Genomic DNA, 22,128 nt, shown 5'->3' with positions numbered 1-22,128 from the left:
TTAAAAGAGCCAAGTTTGCAGACCCCTGCACTAAGTGGACTGTTGTAAGTCGAGGCTGCTTGTAGATCCCCAAGGAAGGACTGCCGTGCTGCTGGGTGAGGAGATGAGCTACTCACCCCGTAAGCTCGGCTGTAACTCTCTCCTGCCATGGCTGTGAGCTCGGCATCCAGGAGATCTCGGGCTTTGTCGATGCACTGGGGGAGGAAAGATGAAGAAAAATGAACACACACACACACACACCCCGAGGAAAAGCTCTCCGAACAGAATCAGGGGATAAAACAGCTTTTTACTTTTTTTTTTCTTCCCCAGGAGGCTGAATCCTGATTTTGGTCTCCAGAATCCCAGCCTTTTGTTTGCTATTCTCGTCATTAACAATGTAATGGAAGGAGCTAAGCCAGTGTATAAAAAAACAAGTCATGTAAAAGGAAGAGTAGAATAGAATAGAATAATAGACTAGAGTAGCATAGCATAGCGTAGAATAGAATAGAATAGAATAGAAGAATAGAGTACAGTACAATAGCATAGAGTAGAGTAGAGTAGAATATAATAGAATAATAGAGTAGAATAGAGTAGAATATTATAGAAAAGAATAGATTATAGAGTAGAGTAGAGTAGAAGAGAAGAGTAAATACAGTACAATACAGTACAATAGTGTAGAGTAGAGTAGAGTAGAATAATAGAGTAGAATAGAATAGAAAAGAATAGATTAATAGAGTAGAATAGCGTAGCGTAGCATAGAGTAGAACAGAAGAGTACAGTACAGTAGCGTAGCGTAGCGTAGAGTAAAGTAGTAGAATAGAATAGAATAGAATAGAATAGAATAGAATAGAATAGAATAGAATAGTTGGAAGGGACCTTGGAGGTCTTCTAGTCCAACCCCCTTCTCAAGCAGGAAACTCTACATCACTTCAGACAAATGGTTGTCCAACCTCTTCTTAAAAAAACTTCCAGTGTTGGAGCATTCACAACTTCTGGAGGCAATCTGTTCCACTGGTTAATTGTTCTTCTAAGACCTCCAAGGTCCCTTCCAACTGTTATTATGTTATGTTATGCTTTAATTCCTGGCTCTTCCCACCCCAGGCCTTGAACTAGGTGGAGTGGTGGGCCTGGGTAGGAAAGACATATGCCTGAGATGGTTTTATTTCACCCAGATGGCCCCCATCCTCTCTTCTTCTTTTTTTTTATTGTAGGTTTATTTTCAATTATTTAAGTCAGGCGGTCTTTACAAATCTGACGAATAAATATCCCAAGACAGTACGGCTCGGATCTTGGGAACGCTCTTGCCAGTTAAAACCTCTCCAGACGCCGAAAACCTTCCGAAAACCTCAGCTGGGCTCCCGTACAAAAGAAGCAGCCCCCCCCCTCACCGAAAGAATTTCCCCTGAAGGGACCCGGCTTCTTACTTGCAGGAGGACAAGCCACACATTCTCTCCAGGGCTGGTTACGCAAGCAAACCCTTTGGTTCGGTCCTCATCCGGCCTAACCATAATCCAAAACTGCAATGCAGTCGCAGGAATGGTGCATTACATAACCTTTCTTTCTTTTTTTTTTTTTTTTGTAATTCAAAAGGTGAAAAAGGGTCACGTCCAAGGAAATAGACTTCCAGTGCCTGGATTTTGACAGGGTCACTTTGGATCATCTTGATTTTTTTTTTTTAAGAGGTTTCTATCGGCCTTGAATTTCGGAGGGGACTCCAGAACTGGCTTTGAATAGAATAGAATAGAATAGAATAGAATAGAATAGAATAGTATAGAACAGAACAGAATTTTATTGGCCAAGTGTGATTGGACACACAAGGGATTTGTCTTGGTGCATATGCTCTCAGTGTACATAAAAGAAAAGATACCTTCATCAAGAATCATAAGGTACAACAGTTAATGATAGCCATAGAATGGAATGGAATGGAATGGAATGAAGTGGAGTAGAGTGCAATGGAATAGAATAGAATAGAATAGAATAGAATAGAATAGAATAGAATAGAATAGAACAGAACAGAACAGAATTTTATTGGCCAAGTGTGATTGGACACACAAGGGATTTGTCTTGGTGCATAGGCTCTCAGTGTACATAAAAGAAAAGATACCTTCATCAAGAATCATAAGGTACAACAGTTAATGATAGCCATAGAATGGAATGGAATGGAATGGCGTGGAGTAGAGTGCAATGGAATAGAATAGAATAGAATAGAATAGAATAGAATAGAATAGAATTTTATTGGCCAAGTGTGATTGGACACAGAAGGAATTTGTCTTGGTGCATAGGCTCTCAGTTTACATAAAAGAAAAGATACCTTCATCAAGATATTTTGAAAGATAAGCAACGATTATTCCTAGGATATAAGGCCTTGGTAAAACCCCGCGTAATGGGGTGAGCTCCCGTGACTTGCCCCAGCTTCTGCCAACCTAGCAGTTCGAAAGCAGGTAAAAATACAAGTAGAAAAAATAGGGACCACCTTTGGCGTTCCATGCACCTTTGGCGTTCAGTCATGCCGGCCACATGACCACGGAGACGTCATTGAACAGCGCTGGCTCTTCGGCTTTGAAACAGAGATGAGCACCGCCCCCTAGAGTTGGGAACGACTAGCACGTATGTGCGAGGGGAACCTTTACCTTTGCCTAAAACCACACTTGGAATGCTGCATCCAGTTTTGGTCACATTATTAAAAAAAATGTTGAGGTTTTGGAAAGAGTGCAGAGAAGAGCAATCAAGATGATTAGGGGGCTGGAGGCTAAAACATATGAAGAACGGTTGCAGGAACTGGGTATGGCTAGTTTAACGAAAAGAAGGACCAGGGGAGACATGATAGCAGTGTTCCAATATCTCAGGGGCTGCCACAAAGAAGAGGGAGTCAAGCTATTCTCCAAAGCACCCGAAGGCAGGACAAGAAACAATGGGTGGAAACTCATCAAGGAGAGAAGCAACTTAGAACTAAGGAGGAATTTCCTGACAGTGAGAACAATTAATCAGTGGAACAACCTGCCTTCAGAGGTTCTGAGTGCTCCATCACTGGAAGATTTTAAGAAGATGTTGGATAACCATTTGTCTGAAGTGGTGTAGAGTTTCCTACTTGAGCATGGGTTGGACTAGAAGATCTCCAAGGCCCCTTCCCAACTCTGTTATTCTGTTAATCACATGGATGGATGGATAGATGGATGGTCTCCCTCAGCAAAATACAAGAGAGCACTCAGATGCTAAGTGACAGATGAACACTGCCGTTGTCTAACGTTTCTTGAGGGCTATCAAGTTCAATGAACTGCATCTCTGGATAAGTAGGCCATTATGATCTTGGTGGCTCATTATATACTGGTATAAAGCAGGTGGCTAGTTAAAAAAAACACAACACAAACCAATTGCAGGTTGCCAAGTACAGACACATGACGACAGGTTAGGATGGGGTTCAAAAGAAGGAAGGTCCCAGAATCCCAAACACGGCTGGCAAGCTTTAGGAAATACCTGTTGGGCCAGAGAGAAAAGGTCCTGATGGAGAGCCAGGACAGCCCGGTAGAAGGCGCCGTCATGGGTGTCCCTTGGGATCATGCAGGTGTACTCCTCCATGCTGTCCCACTGTCCTGAGGAAAGAAAGAAAGCAGCCCAGCTTGAGCCAATGGGAGGATCTGGTTTGGCCGTAGCGAGAGGCCGGGTCAAAATCTCGAAAGCTGTATTTATGTGTTGTGGCCTGCCAGCGGAGCCGGTGACATGCTCAGACAGTGAGGAGGTTGGGGAGGAACATGGACCAGTCCTGGAGTCTGGGGAAGGCTCTGCGTCGGAGGCAGAGACGGGGCCAGGGCCATCTAACAGTTATCAGCTGCTTTCGGAGTCGGACATCAGTGGGGCAGAAGAACAGCTGGAGCCTGTTCCCAGTGTGAGCATGCGCAGAGCTGCCAGGAAAAGGGAACAGCTAAGGAAGAAGGGTCGACTCAGGAGTAAAGCCACAGGTGGACGTTTAATGCCCCCTCCCATAGGGAAGAAAGGGGAACGACAGGGGAGGGGAGTTTGCAGGGGACAATTAGTTCAGTTCATTAGAGTGAAGATCTGTTCCCGATTTCTTGCCAAATGTTGTCTGCTACAGAGTGGCATTTGGAAGGTATCGGCCTGGGCGCTCTCCAAGCCTGATAAAGGTCTGTAGTTGTGAAATCTCTTGGAAGACTGTCGGCTGAGACTTTGCTGAAGAGGAATTCACTTTAAACTAAATAAAAAAGGGGGTTTATCGGGGACGAGGAGTCGGCTTCGTGCTTTTGGGAAGCCTGGGTCAGAACATTATGCCGCATCCTAAGCTTGGTTCATGCCGACCGACATTGGTCGGTTCAGACGTTTCACCTTCGCCTGCAAAATTTAGGACCTTGAAGCCACCACTGATTCTGGAAGGCTTTGCAAAACGGGACCAAATAGTATGTGGCTATGAGTGGGGTGGGGGAATGACCATTTTATGCCAGCCAAAGAGGGAATCTGGGATATTGTTTGATTCCATGGCTTGGGATGGTGCGAGCAGCACATCTAAAGTCTGAGAGGGCCTGTTCTGTCCTCCCTCGCCTCCGTCCGAGTGATGGCTTAATTAGCCAGAACTATCAGCTCTGGCAGCAGAATAGCCAGTGTCTGCCAAGAGCCTTCCTTATCTTCCACAACGCTGGTGAGTCACCCAGGAACAAACGTCAGCTCTTAATAAGTGGATTTGCCTGTTACAAAGAGATACAGCAGCTCTCACTGCCTTTTATATCCTGTAGGGTGTGGCTCCATGACTCAGCACTTCCTAGGCCTGCCCCACCCTTGCTTCTGTTGTTCCCTCCTCTCCCGCCTACGAAACCTAGGGTCCAGCCAGGCCTGATTGCCATCAGCTGGGTCTGGAGGCGTGGCCGGGGGGGGGGAAGAGTCAGGGAACGGAGGCCTCGTTATCTCTTCCACCTGGCCTGCCTCTGGCTCCTGGAGCTGAGCCAGGGAAGCCGGTGCTCCGAGGTAAGTCCTGACGGCCCTTCCCCCTCGCTGTCCACTTTCTGGCAGCAGGGCCGGCTCGGGGGGCGTAGACACAACAGAGCCCCTTTGGCATAGTCAGATGTGAGACTGCCTCTGCAAGGCTCCCTTGGCCAAACGTGAACCCCAAGGATTTCTCCCCCGAAGATCTTCGAAGAGCAAAGGGTGGGGTAGACAGTCACCTAAGCCCCAAGCCGCCGCCGCTGCCATCCTTGCCATTTTCGCTTGTGTTTCGTCATTCACCAAGGTCCATTTCTCACAGCACTGCTGATGCAGCTGTCCCCTAGGATCCAAGACACAAGAGCTGAGAGTTATAAACCCAGCGGGAAAACCCACCATCCGCCCACAATTTTAAGTTTATTATTCAATGTATATTTCGCCCATCTCGCAAAAAGCGATTCTGGCGAGCTGAAATCCACACGTCTTAAAAGTTGGCCAGGGGGAGGGACCCCGCTTTGTTGCGTGAAATAAAGAGCCCTTGGAAAGCGACTTCCAAGGAAGGGCAGAATAACAGAGCTGGAAGGGACCTTGGAGGTCTTTTAGTCCAACCCCTGTGCTCCAGCAGGAGGCGGTATATCATTTCAGACAAATGGCTGTCCAATCTGTTCTTGAAAGCCTCCAGTGAAAGAGCAGCCACAACCTCTGGAGCCATTCCGCTGGTTGATTGTTCTCACTGCCAGGAAATTTCTCCTTAGTTCTAGGTTGTTTCTCCCTTTGATTAGTTTCTATCCGTTGCTTCTAGTCCTGCCTTCCAAGTGCTTTAGAAAATAATCTTATTTGTGGGTGCCCCTCAAATATTGGAACACTGCTATCATGTCCCCTCTACTCCTTCTTTTCATTAAACTAGACACACCCAATTCCTGCAACTGTTCTTCATATTTTTTAGCCAGTGGTGGGTTTCAAAAATTTTCGTGACCGATTCGGTGGGTGTGGCTAGGTGGGTGGACATGTGGCTGTGTGGGCGTGGCCAACTTGATGTCATTCATACCCATGTCACATGACAACCCCCACCTAGCCATGCCCACAGGAAAAGGTAGGAAAAATTTTGGAATTTCCACCTATCTACCCCCACCCTCCCTTTGCCAATCGCCCGTTTCCCCTCCTTTAGTGGCCCTAGCCCCACTTCCTCTCCCACAACCGCCTCTTTGTTCCGGCTGCTTACCTTCCACGGTGGCTGGTCCAGAGTCCGGAAGGCAAGCTGACCGGAGTTTTCGGCGGCCCACAGCCAGCTGATGCTGCTGGTAACGGCTAGCAAAGAAGCCTCTTTGAGAGCCGCTTTACGGCTGCGGCGGCTGGCTGCAGGCTGCCGAAAAGTACCGGTGGTCGCGGAAAAAGCTGCTGCCGTCACCGCCATGTTCTTCGCGCATGCGCATCCCATTGGACTTGCAAGGCAATGGGATGCGTGTTTGCGAAGAACATGGCAGCGATGAACACGGCGGGCGGGGTGAGCGAGCGACAACCAGTTCAGGGGCGTAACCAGCCGGGCATCGCTACCGGTTCGGCGACATTGGCCAAATTTCCACCAACGGTTCGTGCAAACCGGTGCAAACTGGCTGAATACCACCACCTCTGGTTTTCGCCCCCAGTTCCCTAATCATCTTTGTTGCTCTTCTCTGTCCTCTATCCAGAGTCTCAACATGGTGACCAAAACTGGATGCAGCATTCCAAGTGTGTGGCCTTACCAGAAGCTCCCAAGGGCAAAACACATCATTGGGCTCTTACCATTCCCCTAAGGCTTCCAGGCAGCGCATGCGGCCAAGCATCAGTTCCGGATCATCCTTGTTGGTGTCCATCTTTTTGTCATAGGCCACAAGGGCGTCTTCCCACTCGTGCAGCTTCTCGTACCAGGTGGCCTGGATTTCCTGGAAGGAAGAGCCAGGAAATGGTGAGCGGGGGGAGGAAAGAAAACTCAGACATTTTCAACTGGCACAGAGCAACCATTGGCAGTTGGGCAGCCTAACCTATTGAAAATAGGGCCTCTGGTGGCTCAGCAGACTAAGTCTGTCTGTTATTAACACAGCTGCTTGCAATTACTGCAGGTTCAAGTCCCACCAGGCCCAAGGTTGACTCAGCCTTCCATCCTTTATAAGGTAGGTAAAATGAGGACCCAGATTGTTGGGGGCAATAAAAGTTGACTTTGTATATAATATACAAATGGATGAAGACTATTGCTTGACACTGTGTAAGCCGCCCTGAGTCTTCGGAGAAGGGCGGGATATAAATTCAAATAAAAAAAAAATCTTTCTGAAGCTAAAGCGGTGTTGAAACATCGCAGAGAGATGGAGTCTCTGCCATTTTGTTTAGCTGCCCTAAACCAAGTATTTCTCAACCTTAGCAACTTTAGGCTTGGCAACTTTACACTTAGACTGGGTGGGCTTCAACATGGCTGGGGAATTCTGGGAGTTGAAGTCCAGGCAGCTTAAAGTTGCTAAATTGCTACGGCTAAGGAACACTCTTCTCATCTCAGAAAATTTTCCTTTTAGAAGTGGATTGTAATTCAGTAAGGCAGACTTTTCACAAAAGGAGTCCCAAATTCTCCCCTTTTGGAATTAAAAAACAAACAAACTTCCTACCTTCTTATCCTTTTTTAAAGAAGGCATCTAAATTTTTGGAAAAAGGGTAGCTAGACTGCCTCCAATATTAAGATGGAGCCAGTGGTGAAATTCAATTTTTTTTACTACTGGTTCTGTGGGAGTGGCTTGGTAGGCGTGGCAGGGGAAGGATACTGCAAAATCCCCATTCCCTCCCTACCCCTGGGGGAAGGATATTGCAAAATCCCCATTCCCTCCCCACTCCAAAGGGAAGGATATTGCAAAATCTCAATTCCCTCCCCACTCCTGGGGGAAGGATACTGCAAAATCCCCATTCCCTCCCCGCTCCTGGGGGAAGGATACTGCAAAATCCCCATTCCCTCCCCGCTCCTGGGGGAAGGATACTGCAAAATCCCCATTCCCTCCCCGCTCCTGGGGGAAGGATATTGCAAAATCTCCATTCCCACCCCACTCTGGGGCCAGCCAGAGATGGTATTTGCTGGTTCTCCGAACTACTCAAAATCTCCGTTACTGGTTCTCCAGAACCTGTCAGAACCTGCTGAATTTCGCCCCTGGATGGAGCCCATCATCAGCACAATACATTCGTTAACGGTTTTTTGTGAGCTGCAGCTCAGCTCATCAAACGCAACAATTAAGTAGTACATTAGTAACGCATAAACTAAAACGATAAAGGCTCCTGTCAGCATTTGTGAGTTTGAAAAGATGCTGCCTGACTGCTCCTGTTTCTGCTAACTTTAAGGAATTTCACTTCTAATAAAAAGGATAAGAATACAAAAGCTTTTTTTCTTCCCCTCACCCCTTCCTTTTTTGACTCTTTGTCTCTGCCCTCATGCGGGGCTCCGGTCTGTTTGATTTAGCCCTTTGGCAGTTCCTGATGCGACGGTTGCCAAGTCATGGATTCCTTCCCAGCCTGCAGGGCAGGATCAAACTGCACACGCTGCTCCGCCACGTGAGACGGGAGGCCCTTCCAAAGGCCCAAAGCCGATGGGCAAAAACAAGAGGGATCACTTACCAGCTCCCCAAAATGCTTCATGGCGTATTCCAGCACCCCAGATGCGGCCTCCGGTTGCTGCAGTTTATTGTTTATGCTGCAAAGAGAAAAGAAAAAGAAAAAAAGCCTCAGGAGCCGTTTCTGTTATAAAACGTATAAATCCGTTAGATTGGTGCGCTTGCTGGATTCTTGTAATGTTTGGTTTTATTTAACGGAACTCATTCCTCAACATATTCTCCTGTTAAGAAACAATTATGGAAAGCAAGGTATTTATTCGGCAACAGTGGAGCAAAGCAAAGCAAAAAAAGAAAAGAAAATTAACAGCTGTTTTAGGGTGTTCCTCACAAGTAAAATTGTAAAGGCGTAGGAAAAAACAATGATGCATGAAAAACCACCCGCTCCACCACCACCGAGAAGGCCCTGTCTGCCGTCCGCTACAAAAAACACAAGCCACAAAACAACATCACACAAAGACAATTTATATAAGATGTTTTACAGGCGGCATTTCCCACCCACAAGATTAGCAAGAATAAGTTAAAAAAATACTCTTCAGTGTGTTGTAAATGTGAGGTAGGCCCAGGAACCTTTTACCATATGTGGTGGGAATGCCCAAAGGCCAAAAAATGTTGGCATCAAATACGCTGTTGGCTGGAAGAGATCTTAACATTAAAAATAGAAGTTAAACCGGAACTTTTCTTATTAGGGCATTATAGAGGGCAAATATAACAAGAATACAACCTATCTAATATTACATATATTAACAGCAGCAAGAATAGCTTTTGTCCAAAAATGGAAGAGCAAAGACCCACTCAGAAGAAGAAGTGCTAACTAAAATCTTTAAATGTGCAGAAATGGACAGACTTGACCTTGAAGCTCAAGGATAAAAGTGAATCAGCGGACTACGTACTATGAAATCTGGACTAAAATTTTATGAATGGTTGGACAGGAAGAGGAACGCTAAGATGAAGGTGTAATGAATGTCTGGAAATCGATAGACATTCTTATGTATGTTAAACGTGTATATGAGATATGATTATATTGAGAATGGATGTGACTGTTTAAGAGGAATTAACCTTCATATTTGACATGTAAGAAGTAATGTAAATTTGTACAAAGATCAAGAAGTATATCATTTATCAGCTTAAATTTGATGATAGAAAGAATAGAATAGAATAGAATAGAATAGAAAATGTGGAATAGAATAAATGGAATGAATAGAATAGAATAGAATAGAATAGAATAGAATAGAATAGAATAGAATAGAATAGAATATAGAATGGAATAGAATTCTTTATTGGCCAATTGGTCACACAAGGAATTTGTCTGTAGTGCATACGCTCTCAGTGTACATAAAGAGACAAGATACACTGTCTTTTTTTTTGTCTAATCCATCCAGTGCTCAGCTTGGAGGATCCAAGGTTTTTCTCTCTTGTGTTTTGCTAGCCAGGTTCTGTCATTAGCAGCGCCTGGATCCACAAACTCAGATTATGAAACTTCGTAGAGAAGGGGCCAGCATGAAAACGACGAGGAGACCTCAGTCATCCGCTCCCTGTTCGAAAGACGGTTGTTGTTTTTTGTTTGGCAATTCCTCAGCTGTCTTTTAGCGACTTGTTATTGATGAAACAGCAAGTTGTGTTTGTTCTGCCTGAAAGATGGCTATGGGCCATAAACCCTCTGTGGTTTCTTGGGAGTGAGTAAAGATGCTTTCCTTCTTGAGAAGGAGAATCAACCACCTGCTATAAAAATGATGAACGGCTGTCAACTCTTGGCTTGACAGCTAGGAGCATCTCAGCTCTGCCTGTCGGGCGATTCATTACCTCCGACTTTCTCTCTCTCTCTTTTCAACGCCTTCTGATAAATAGGCCATTATCCTTCCTCCCCCACCCCTACCCACCCCAAAGATCCTTCTCTCTACAATTGTTGCTGCTCCCAGCCCTGGGCTGGCTGGCTGGCTGGCTGGCTGGCTGTTGGAGCGTGCCCTTTTCATTTTGTAACTTGTCAAAAGGGAGAAGGAGAGGAAATGCTTTATATACTTCAAACTTGACTGAGCTCAAGTGATTTTACTCTGAGATTCCAGAGAAGGGAGCCAGGGGAAAAAAAAAGCAAGATGTCGCCATTTCTATACCATCCCTTTTTGGTGCTCGCTAGATTAGTCGGCTTTGCGTGGAAATGATCGTTATTTGCGTAACGTTCTGCTTTGCAAAAGACGGACGGATGTTGAGGAAACCCATCCGGCTCAGGTGTGTGATTTATACCTTTTGAGCTAGGCGGGGTTTTTTTTTCCCAAGAGAGCGCATCGAACAATATAGTCCTTTTTTCCCCCCATCTTGGTGTTTGTATCCATCAAGAGCCAAGACCCTCATCGTTGCTCGATAAGATTGCCAGAGATGCGATCAACGGAAGACCGACATCACGAACGATCGCCAAACCGTGACGTTTGCTGGACTTCATTTTTTTACGGGACATAAAATCCTGCTATGGTCTTCAACGTGCCTGAGATTAATCGTTGGGAAGGCAGCAATCCAACAGGGCTTTTTTGCTTCCCCCTGGAAACAATTGCGGTTTCCCTCCCCCCACCCACGATCCTTTTCCCCCACCTGAGAAAATAAACCCAACTAAGAAGCTCCCTTCGTAATAAAAACCAAATATTCCGCCTGCTTCCATTTCGCCCACCATGGGCAGGATGAAATGGGAGGGCTCCGGATGGCTGCAAGGGGGTGGAGATAGCCAGGAGCCACAAATATTTAAAATGGGTGTAAGGAGGAGACACCCACAAACACCCACCCACCTACACACACACATAAGATACGGCCTCTTTCGGCAAGCACAGACAATTGACTTGTTAAGAGGCAGCACTGCAGAGCAAGAGTTTTGATTCGGAGAAAAACTCTGTTCCAGTGCAATCTCGACACATGGGGAGGAAAACCCTGAATTTACGGGAGAGACGCTTGGAAACTAGAGAGGATAGATAGATAGATAGATAGATAGATAGATAGATAGATAGATAGATAGATAGATAGATAGATAGATAGATAGACAGACAGACAGACAGACAGACAGACAGACAGACAGACAGACAGACAGAAAGAGAGGGTGTGTGCATGCCACGATCATGCAATCCACCTTCAGCCCTCAACTGGCTTGCTTATGTGCCCTAACCCTCTCTCTCACTATATATCCAGCGTGGCTGCAGACCCTCCCCAAGAAGACCGCGACGAGCAAGAACGCCAAAGACCCCGGATGCTGCGAAGAGCTGAAGAAGCTGAAGGTCCAAGTGGCCAACATCTCCTCCTTGTTAGCGGAGGTGAGCAAGAAGCAAGATGACGTCCTGGGGCACGCCGTCACGCAGGTGATGGCCCTGGAAGGGAGCGTCAAGCTGATGGGCGCCCGCCTCGACGACGTGGAAGGGAAGTACTCGGAGATGAACTCGCAACTGGGCATCGTGCAGCTTCAGGCAGCTCAGACGGTCACCCAAACGTCCACAGGTAAGGAGAGGGCACCCCTCCCACCCCGCTTCGCTGGAGGGATCGCTTGCTAAGGCAGAAAGAGCAGCCGTCATCATCCATCAGAGCTTGACTTCCGGGAAGATATAAAATATAACTGGGAGGAGGGGAAGGACTGAGAGACTTAGATCAGGGGACTCCAACCTTGGTCCCTTTAAGACTTGGGGACTTCAACTCCCAGAGTCCCTCAGCCAGCAAATCCACAAGTCTTAAAGGGACCAAGGTTGGAGACCCCTGACTTAGATGAATCTTAAGGAAGAACGCCATTGCACAGGCGTTTATTCTGAAGTCGACTGAAGCCTGAACTAATAAAGGAGAATACCCTATTTCCCCGAAAATAAGACTCAACCGGAAAATAAGTCCTAGCGTGATTTTTCAGGATGCTCGTAATGTAATTCCCACCCTCAAAATAAGCCCCAGATTTGCCAGATCACATGGCAACCATACGTCGTATCAAATTTCTGGAGGGAAAGGAGGACGCGGTGGGCCCTAGGTTTTCCTGACAGGTGGGAATAGTTCAACCTATGGCGCTTTTATTTTCTCATTCAGACGCCGTGTACGACTGCTCGTCCCTTTATCAGAGAAATTACAGATCTTCTGGGGTCTATAAACTTCTCCCTGATGAGTTTCTGGGAAGTCCAGAATTGCAGGTAAGGCGTTACAACACGCCGTGGGAAGAGAGGAAAAGCAGGAAGCTGTGCAAGGTTTTGCAGATTGTTGGGGGCAAGAGGTTGACTCTGTAAACCGCTTTTGCTATTTGCTCCACGGGAAAGGTAAGTGAGTTGCTAGAACAGGGGTCAGCAACCTGCAGCTATAGAGCCACATGTGGCTCTTTCGCCCCTCTGCTGAGGCTCCCTGTCACTCAAAATATGCCTCACAACCGCCAATGTGCGACACCCACCGGCACACGATTTATTGAGCTTTTCAACCCCCCAATACGCCAACCAAGAAAAGAAAAGTTTCAGAAGAAAACAGAACATTTCTTTTTTTTTTTTGTATTTTTTTTTAATTGAAAAAGTTTTAAGGAACAAAAACATTTTCCCCCCTTTTTCCCCCCCCTCCCAGAAAACCCCTTCCCCTCCTTCCCCGGCTTCCCGGGTCAATCACAAGGTATTGTTATTCATAAACCAAACATAGAGTAAAATTTTCCCTTCTAATCCAATTAACCTCATCCAAATCTTTTCACCTCCCAACTCCCTCCCCATTACATAAAATAATACTTCCTAATTATTCAAAGGCAATCTGATATTTCTTAATCTGATATCTGTTTTGTAGATAATCAATCCATTTTTTCCATTCAATTAAATATCTTTCCTGCGTATTGTCTTTTAAAAAAGCTGAGATTTTAGCCATCTCAGCCAAATTAATGACTTTCAATATCCATTCTTCTATTGTAGGTACCTCTTCTTTCTTCCAATATTGTCCAATCAACAGTCTTGCTGCTGTTATTAAATTCAGAATCAATTTAGTCTCAATCCCTGTACAATCCGTTATAATTCCCAAAAGGAAAAATTGCGGCAGGAACTTTATCTTCAAAAAACAGAACATTTCATTCAACTACGTATGCTAGTTTTGTGGCCGCTCAAGAAATAGTCAGGCAAGGGGAAGGGTTTTGTGGCTCCCGGTGTTTTCTTTTCTGTGGGAAACGGGTCCAGATGGCTCTTTGAGTATTTATGGTTGTAGATCCCTGTGCTAGAACATATGCTTAAAACATGAACTTACACTGATATTCACTGTCTCGGTAAATTACCGCCATATGCACGAGTGGTTCTTAACCTTTCTGAATGTCTGAAATCGCCCCTCTTTTCATTTTCCCAGGTATATTGTGACATGGAGACAGATGGGGGAGGCTGGACTGTCATCCAAAGGCGGAAAATTGGCTTGATCTCTTTCAGCCAAAATTGGAAGCAGTACAAGGAAGGGTTTGGAAGCCTGCAGGGAGATTTCTGGCTGGGAAACGAACACATCCATCGGCTTTCCAGGAGGCCGTCCACGTTGCGTGTGGAGCTGGAGGCAAGTACAGAAGCTTCACCTGTTCGGCCGACCTTTTTGCTGACCGTTCGGTTAGAGGCTTTGGGATGCTGCAGCATTCAAGAAAAAAGGAACTTGAAAACAATGAGAAGCACTTCAGTGTCAAAGTACTGTAGAAGACCTAGGGTAGCCGGGAAGGGTTGCCAAAGGCGGTCTAATAATGCCAGTTTAATCATGGCATGTGTCCCATCAAACTCGAGCAGTGTAGACCATGATTAGGCTGGGTAACTATTTTCCTAGGGCAGCCCCGGCTAACTGGAGGCAGTGCATGAAAAGAATGGGTTCCATGGCACATTATTGCATTTATTAAATCCAGAAAGCATGATCCAGTCTAAGGCCTAACGCACAAAGTGACGGCTAGTTTCAAGTTAGTAGATCACATTCATTTGTAGTTGGGTGCATAAAAGAAATGTAAAACGTCAACTAAACAAAGAAGTCAGTTATTCTTCAAAGCACCTGAAGGCAGGACAAGAAGCAATGGGTGGAAACTAATCAAGGAGAGAAGCAACTTAGAACTAAGGAGAAATTTCCTGACAGCGAGGACAATTAATCAGTGGAACAACTTGCCTCCAGAAGTTGTAAATGCTCCAACACTGGAAGTTTTTAAGAAGAGGTTGGATAACCATTTGTCTGAAGTGGTGTCGGGTTTCCTGCCTAAGCAGGGGGTTGGACTAGAAGACCTCCAAGGTCCCTTGCAACTCTGTCATTCTATTCTATTCATTTCCTCTCCTCAGAGCTTGGTGAAACACAAATATTTCAGGTAAATATTTCCCTGAATCAAGCATAAATAAGGCAGAATGGGACAATTCGCCACAGCCAAATTGCCACGGCCAACTGGCCACAGGACACATTGCCACAGTCAACTCACAGTGGGCCAGCTCGCTGCAGGACAATTTAACAATTCAATTTCATTATTTTAAATAAATTAAAATATATTTTGATTTTGTATCCTTTCTTCAATGATTCTATTCTACCTTCCATCCTTCCGAGGTCGGTAAAATGAGGACCCAGATTGTTGAGGGCAATATGCTGACTCTGTAAACCACTTGGAGAGAGGACTGTAAAGCAATGCGAAGCGGTATATAAATCTAAATGCTATTGCTATTTTTTTGATATTAGTGTAACTCTTGTCCACAGCAGGTTCTCCCGCGGTGAGTTGGCTGTGGAGAGTTGGCCGTGGCGAGTTGGCCGTGACGAATTGTCACCGATGGTAAATTTTCTTCTTGCCCTGCAGGACTGGGATGGCAACAGCGTTTTTGCTCAATACAGTCGTTTTGCGGTGGGCAACGAGTTGAGCAGCTACCGCCTCTTCCTGGCCAACTTCAGCGGCAGCGTACCACGCGACTCCATGCGGTACCATAACAACACGGCCTTCAGCACCATGGACAAAGACAACGACAAGTGCGTTGATCACTGTGCGGAGTTACGCAAAGGTCAGCCTTGTGCCAAAAACTCCTCCTCTTATCAATGTTATCAATGTTTGTTAAGCAGGACCACCTTTGTCCACCTTCGTATTTAAAGAACTCTCCCCAGATTTTCTACGTAGGAAAATCCATCCATCCTTTAGCCCAATTCCACCTGGTTGACATCTCTTGCCCAAATTCCAGAAGGGCAACTCTTCCTAAGTGTTGATTGCTCTGTTCTTTGAATTTTCCCATGTCTCTTGTAAGTACAAGTAGTCCTTGACTTATGACCACAATTGAGCCCAAAATTTCTGTTCCTAAGAGAGACATTTGTTACATGAGTTTTGCCCCGTTTCACCTTTTTTCTTGCCACTGTTGTTAAGTGAATCACTGCTGTTCTTAAATCAGTAGCATGGTTGTTGAGTTGACTCCCCCGTGACTTTGCTCGTCAGAAGGTCGCGAAAGGGGCTCACGTGACCCCACGACACGGCAACCGTCATAAATGTAAGTTGCCAAGTGTCTGAATTTTGATCGCATGATGCTGCAGCGGTTGCAAGCGTGAAAAACGGCCATAAGTCACTTTTTCAGTGATGTTGGAACTTCGAACAGACACTAAATGGACTGTTGTAAGTCAAGAACCTGTCGTTCACAGGTAGTACCTGTGAGAGGGATCTTGGAGTCCTAGTGGATAACCATTTAGATAGGAGCCAGCCGTGTGCAGCAGCTGTTAAAAAAGCCAACACAGTTCTAGGCTGCATAAACAGAGGGATAGAATCAAGATCACGTGAAGTGTTAGTGCCACTTTATACAGCCTTGGTAAGGCCACACTTGGAATACTGCATCCAGTTTTGGTCGCCATGATGTAAAAAAGATGTTGAGACTCTAGAAAGAGTGCAGAGAAGAGCAACCAAGATGATTAGGGGACTGGAGGATAAAACATATGAAGAACGGTTGCAGGAACTAGGTATGTCTAGTTTAATAAAAAGAAGGACTAGGGGAGACATGATAGCAGTGTTCCAATATCTCAGGGGTTGCCCCAAAGAAGAGGGAGTCAAGCTATTCTCCAAAGCACCTGAGGGTAGAACAAGAAGCAACGGGTGGAAACTGATCAAGGAAAGAAGCAACTTAGAGCTAAGGAGAAATTTCCTGACAGTTAGAACAATTAATAAGTGGAACGACTTGCCTTCAGAAGTTGTGAATGCTCCAACACTGGAAATTTTTAAGAAAATGTTGGATAACCATCTGACTGAGATGGTGTAGGGTTTCCTGCCTGGGCAGGGGGTTGGACTAGAAGGCCTCCAAGGTCCCTTCCAACTCTGATGTTATGTTATGTTATGTTATTAAGAACTATCTGTAGAGTGTTTTCAGTACTCTTCCTGCTCCTTCACGCTTCATCAGCTATTTAGCAGTGGCAGAAAAAAAATATCTTCACCGTGTGGGATGAGTTGATTGGTGTCATTTTTCAATACAGGGAGTCCTCGAAGTAGGACCACAATTGAGTCCGGCATTTATGTTGCTAAATGAGACATTTATTAAGTGAGTTTTGCTCCATTTTACGACTTTTCTTGCCCGAGTTGTTAGCAGTTGTCAAGTTTAGTCACGCAGCAAAAGGGGAATCAGGTGACCCCGGGACACTGTGACCGTCATAAATATGAAGCAGTTGCCGAGCGTCTTAATTTTGATGCTGCAAAGGTGATGAAGTGCGAAAAACGGTCATAAGTCACTTTTTTCAGTGCTTATAATTTTGAACGGTCCCTAAATGGACTGTTGTTAAGTCGAGGACGACTCGTAGTGAATGTTCAGACACTGGCAACGGCCATCTCCCCCGATGCTTTGCAATTCGTTGACTCTCGGCCAGGTGCCAGCGCAGAGATCCGCTGACGGTGAGGACCTTTTCAGAAAGATCGCTATTTTGTTGTTAGTTGCGAAGTCGTGTCCAACCCATCACGACCCCATGGACCACGTTCCTCCAAGCCTTCCTGTCCTCTACCATCCTCTGGAGTCCATTTAAGGTCACGCCGATGGCTTCGGTGGCTCCATCCAGCCACCTCGTTCTCTGCCATCCCCTTCTTCTTCTTCTGCCCTCCATCGTTCCCAGCATTCGGCTCTTCTCCAGGGAGTCCTTCCTTCTCATTAAGTATTTGAGTTTCATCTTCAGGATCTGGCCTTCTAAAGAGCAGTCAGGGTGGATTTTCTCTAGGACTGATCGGTTGGATGGCCTTGTAATCCAAGGGGCTCACAGGAATCTTCTCCAGCACCAAAGGCCTCCATTCTTTGGCGCTCAGCCTTTCTTATGGTCCAGCTTTCACATCCATCCATTGCAACTGGGAAAACCATAGCCTTGACTAGACGCACATTTGTTGGCAGGGTGATGTCTCTGCTTTTTAGTACGCTGCCTAGAGTTGCCATGGCTTTCCTCCCCAGGAGCAAGCATCTTTTAATTTCTTGGCCGCAGTCCCCAACTGCGGTGATCTTGGAGCCCAGGAAAATAAAATCTGTCCCTACCTCCATTTCCCCCCCATCTATTTGCCATAAATTGAGAAGGCGGGTGCCTTAGTTGGTTTTTAGTTTTCTTAGTTGGTTTTTAGTTATCTTAGTTTTCTTAATGTTGAGTTTCAAGTCAGCTTTTGCACTCTCCTTCTTCACCCGCATCAAGAGGCTCTTTAGTTCCTCTTTGCTTTCTGCCATCTGCATAGGCTGTTGATATTTCTCCCGGCAATGTGATATCGGTCTCAAAAAGTTTTATTTCATAAACCCCTCGTCTTCTTCCCCTTTCTCAACAGGGGGCTACTGGTACAACTGTTGCACTGACTCCAACCTGAATGGGGTTTACTATCGTAAGGATGAACATAACAAGAGCACCGATGGCATCACCTGGTACAGCTGGCGTGGGAAACTCTATTCGCTGAAGAGGGTCGAGATGAAGATCCGGTCAACGGACTTCAAGGCCTAGAGCAGTGGTTCTCAACCTTTATAGTGCTGCAACCCCTTTAATACAATTCCCCACGATGTGGCGACCCCTTTAATACAATTCCCCATGATGTGGCGACCCCAACCGTAAAATTATTTTCATTTTGAATTTATCGCACCTGAAGTCAGACATAGCGATCTGAACTGCTTGCGATTGCCTTGAGGACGGAGGCATTAAAGCGGAGACTCCTCCCCTATTAAGTTTATCGCGCCTGAAGCCAGATTAGGCTCGCGATTGGGAGTGATTGCAGCTGGCTTGAGTGGGAGACATCAGAGCAAAGATTTCTCTCTTTTTTAATTCATCGCGCCTGAAGCCGAATTCGGCTAGCGATTTGAAGAGCCTGCAGCTGGCTTGTGGAGTCAACCATTGGAGCACGATTCTTCGACTCGCAAGTCTACTTCCCATATTTCCGATGGTCTTAGGCGACCCCTGGCAAATCGTCATTCGACCCCCAACAGGGTCGCGACCCACAGGTTGAGAACCGCTGGCCTAGAGGGACCCCAGCTGAGTCGAGTAAAGAGATGGCCTCACCTCTAAAGGGACAGGGCACCGGAGGGGGATGGAGATGGGAGACAGGAAGGGGGAAGCACCATCACTGATGTCAAGAATGAGCTTACATATGGGAAATGCTCTCCATCAGCAGCAAGGCAGGTGCTCGCCTCTTTCAGCTTCCACCTGAACATCTCTGGATCTTTCTGACAACAATGTTCTCTTATCGGGATGTTCACCTATTCCCCTGAATTAACGTAGATTTGCCTTTGTTTATTTCCCTGGTGGACTGGAATCTCGGGCAGGATGTGTGTGTGGGGGGGGGGGGGGGGGAGGGAGAAGCTACGCCAGAGTTTTGCCAAACTTATTGCATAGTGGATTGCTCCACTTATGGAAATCGGATGCTTAGGATATCTTTTTGCAGTTGTAAACCAAACAGCGCTCTGTCCAAACACCCCTTTCCCATCCCATAGTATAATAAAATCCTCTTGATTTTAAAACTGAGTTTGAGGCCAAGTATATAGTCCTCGGGACAAAAACGTTTCCAGTCGAGGAGAATGTCTGGAAATGTCGACCAACACGGTGTGTGTGTGTGTGTGTGTGTGTGTGTTTGTGTCTAATCTGGTGTCAACACTGTGAAGAATCTGAGGTTGCAAAAGGGTCATTTGGCTACAGGCAGAAGAGAGCTATAAGTTTTTGTTCCAGTGACAAAGAGACATTGAGACTCTCCTCCACTCAGGGGTGAAATGCTCCCGGTTCCAACTGGATCGTGTGATCCGGTAGCGATCGTGGCCAGTAGTTCGGCGATCCGGTAGTGATGGTAGAGTGAAGCTCTGCCCATCCGCCTGGCTGTTATTACTTCCTGGTTTTAACCAGGAAGTAATGTGTTTTTTACCTTCTGCACTTGCACAGAAGGTTTTGCGCATGCGCAGAAGGTCTGCGCACACATGTGATGCGCGCAGCACACGCACTTCCAAACCGGTAAGGAAGGTAAGTAGATTTCACTCCGGCCTCCACCCCACGAAAAAAAGACCTCTGGATAATATCAGGTGGATATTGGTGCTGAGGTTTTTGGCTCTGTCTACTTACTATGCAAAGGGAAGGAAAGAACTGAGCATGAATATTTTTTCACACAATGTTGTGTTTCCTGTTTAAAAAAAAAAAAATCCACTTTCTTCCTTTACTCTAGATCAGTGTTGGAGAACCTTTTCGGTATCAACTGCCGAAAGGGGAGCGCGCGGGGGACCACTGGAAACCGGAAGAACAGCTCCCTGGCGTGCACGCGCAGGAGCGCTGCAAACCGGAAGAGCAGTTCCCTAGTGTGCGCCGGGAAGCTGAGCTTCCAGTTTCCGGTGTCTGCATGTGCGCCGGTCACCTGGTTTTCCAAGTTCTGGCACGCATGCGCGCGTGAAGACCAGCTGGCGAGCATGCGCATGCTGAAAACCGGAAGCTCAGCTTCCTGGCACGCACAAGTGCGCCAGGGATCAGCTCTTCTGGTTTTTGGTGCTCCCGCGGATGTGAGGACCAGCTAGCTGGCATGTAGAAGAACAGTGGGCGACGGCTGGCGTGCCCATAGAGTGGTTCTGCATGCCACTTCCGGCACGTGTGCCATCGGTTCGCCATCACGGCTCTGGACAATTTTCCCCAAGCGAGAAACAGATGCAGGTATTGTCAAGCCCAGGGATACCTCCAATCCTTGCTCTGGAATTGTCTGTGGTAGAAGGACTTCCAGAGAAACGTACAGCTGCCTCCTCTGTCACATGGGCTTACCAACCGAGAGAATAAAGGGGAAACAGCCTACCTGATGAGCGACTCAAGGATGGCTGGTGAGGGCCCCTTCTGAAATTCCAGCTCTTTGTAGTGTAGCGCCTTGGCATAGGCTCGGCATTTGGCAGCCCGTTCTCCCAATAAGACGATGCCGTTATCGTCCCCCAATGGCAGCGGTCCCTGCGTGGAGGAAGCCGGGCAAAAGTATCAGGGCTGTGATGGAGTGCAAGCCTCCAGGGCAATCTAGAGCCGGGGTCTCCAACCTGTGACTGGGCCGGAGTAGCTGGCCAATGCACGCACATCAGAGGTGGGTTTCAGCAGGTTCTGACCAGTTCTGGAGAACCGGTAGCGGAAATTTTGAGTAGTTCGGAGAACCGGTAGTAAACATTCTGGCTGGCCCCGCCCCCATCTATTCTCCGCCTCCTGAGTCCCAGCTGATAGTGAGGGAATGGGGATTTTTGCAGTAACCTTCCCCTGGAGTGGGGAGGGAATGGGGATTTTGCAGTAACCTTCCCCTGGAGTCGGGAGGGAATAGGGATTTTGCAGTATCCTTCCCCTGGAGTGGGGTGGGAATGGCGATTTTACAGTATCCTTCCCCTGCCACGCCCACCAAGCCACACCCACCAAGCCATGCCACATCCACCAAGCCACATCCACAGAACCGGTAGTTAAAAAATTTGAAACCCACCATTGATGCACTTGTCTGTGCGTGCGCAACCCTGCTTCAGTGTCGCCACAAGCATCGTGAGCATTCACTGCCCCCACTTGCACGAGCAACGGATGTGCACGCTTGTACGCACACTCGCATGTGCTTGCCCCTCCCACAAAACCATCCCCTCTCTTCCCCCCCCACCCCATCCTGGGCCACCAACTCGGAAAGGTTGGGGAACTCAGATCTAGAGAACGTTAGGTAAGCAATTAAATGCAAGCTTATTTCTAATTAGTTTTACTATTGATTATTTCTAATTAACCCTGAAGGCACAGTGGTTATTATTATTGTTGTTATTCTTATTACTATTATTAACGTATGGCATTGTTCAGTAGCCAGAAGACTACAATGCTACTGCAGAGCTGTAGTTTGGCTTGCCAAGGTACCAACCCTATGATAGGAAATGCTTGCGTGCTTCTTAAGGTGTGGCCCAGGAGGGCGAGCTGGCTTTGCACCAGAGAGAAAGACAAGTGGTTCTTCTGGCAGTATCACCAAGGCCCCCCCTCCTTTCCCGGGGCTGCCTTGCAAACAGGCACCGTAACCGGGAAGGTTCAGAGCCACCCCGGGATCTGACTGCCTGCATAGAGCACCAGCTCGTCTCCCCACCAAAGTGGTACCTATCTATCTACTTGCACAGAACATGCTTTTGAATGGTTAGGTGGACAGACACTGAGGCAAGTGACAGGAGCTCACCCTGCCACGCAGTGCTAGAAGTCGAACCACTGGAGCCGAGACCATCTGCGGCAT

At 46.8% G+C, this 22,128-nt stretch overlaps 2 protein-coding genes across 3 annotated transcripts in view; one reads left to right on the top strand and one right to left on the bottom strand.

The window, feature by feature from the left end:
• The window catches only part of MTOR (mechanistic target of rapamycin kinase), a 95,024-nt gene that overhangs the window by 34,375 nt on the left and 38,521 nt on the right, over positions 1 to 22,128 (bottom strand). For both annotated transcript variants that reach the window (XM_058161019.1, XM_058161020.1), the window contains 6 exons: positions 20,707 to 20,852; positions 8,530 to 8,605; positions 6,688 to 6,827; positions 5,148 to 5,248; positions 3,454 to 3,569; positions 117 to 194 (listed from right to left, as the gene is read on the bottom strand). In XM_058161019.1, coding sequence (XP_058017002.1) covers positions 117 to 194; positions 3,454 to 3,569; positions 5,148 to 5,248; positions 6,688 to 6,827; positions 8,530 to 8,605; positions 20,707 to 20,852 — 657 coding nt within the window. The remainder of the gene's footprint in view (positions 1 to 116; positions 195 to 3,453; positions 3,570 to 5,147; positions 5,249 to 6,687; positions 6,828 to 8,529; positions 8,606 to 20,706; positions 20,853 to 22,128) is intronic.
• Positions 11,175 to 18,526, top strand: ANGPTL7 (angiopoietin like 7). Its single transcript, XM_058161021.1, has 5 exons — positions 11,175 to 11,993; positions 12,561 to 12,661; positions 13,830 to 14,024; positions 15,277 to 15,475; positions 18,229 to 18,526. The coding sequence occupies exons 1-5, from the start codon at positions 11,621 to 11,623 to the stop codon at positions 18,396 to 18,398; spliced, it is 1,038 nt and encodes a 345-aa protein (XP_058017004.1). The 5' UTR covers positions 11,175 to 11,620; the 3' UTR covers positions 18,399 to 18,526.

The sequence above is a fragment of the Ahaetulla prasina genome, chromosome 18 (genome assembly GCF_028640845.1).
Source record: "Ahaetulla prasina isolate Xishuangbanna chromosome 18, ASM2864084v1, whole genome shotgun sequence".
Lineage (NCBI taxonomy): Eukaryota > Metazoa > Chordata > Lepidosauria > Squamata > Colubridae > Ahaetulla > Ahaetulla prasina.
This window is presented reverse-complemented; position numbering and strand designations above follow the sequence as displayed.

What these genes read in the sequence shown, in the direction of transcription:
- ANGPTL7 (XM_058161021.1), top strand. Translation starts at nt 11,621, where the DNA reads ATGCAATCCACCTTCAGCCCTCAACTGGCTTGCTTATGTGCCCTAACC. An exon ending in CGTTGCGTGTGGAGCTGGAG is followed by an intron (nt 14,025 to 15,276) that starts GCAAGTACAGAA and finishes CTTGCCCTGCAG; the next exon opens with GACTGGGATGGCAACAGCGT. An exon ending in CTGTGCGGAGTTACGCAAAG is followed by an intron (nt 15,476 to 18,228) that starts GTCAGCCTTGTG and finishes CTTTCTCAACAG; the next exon opens with GGGGCTACTGGTACAACTGT.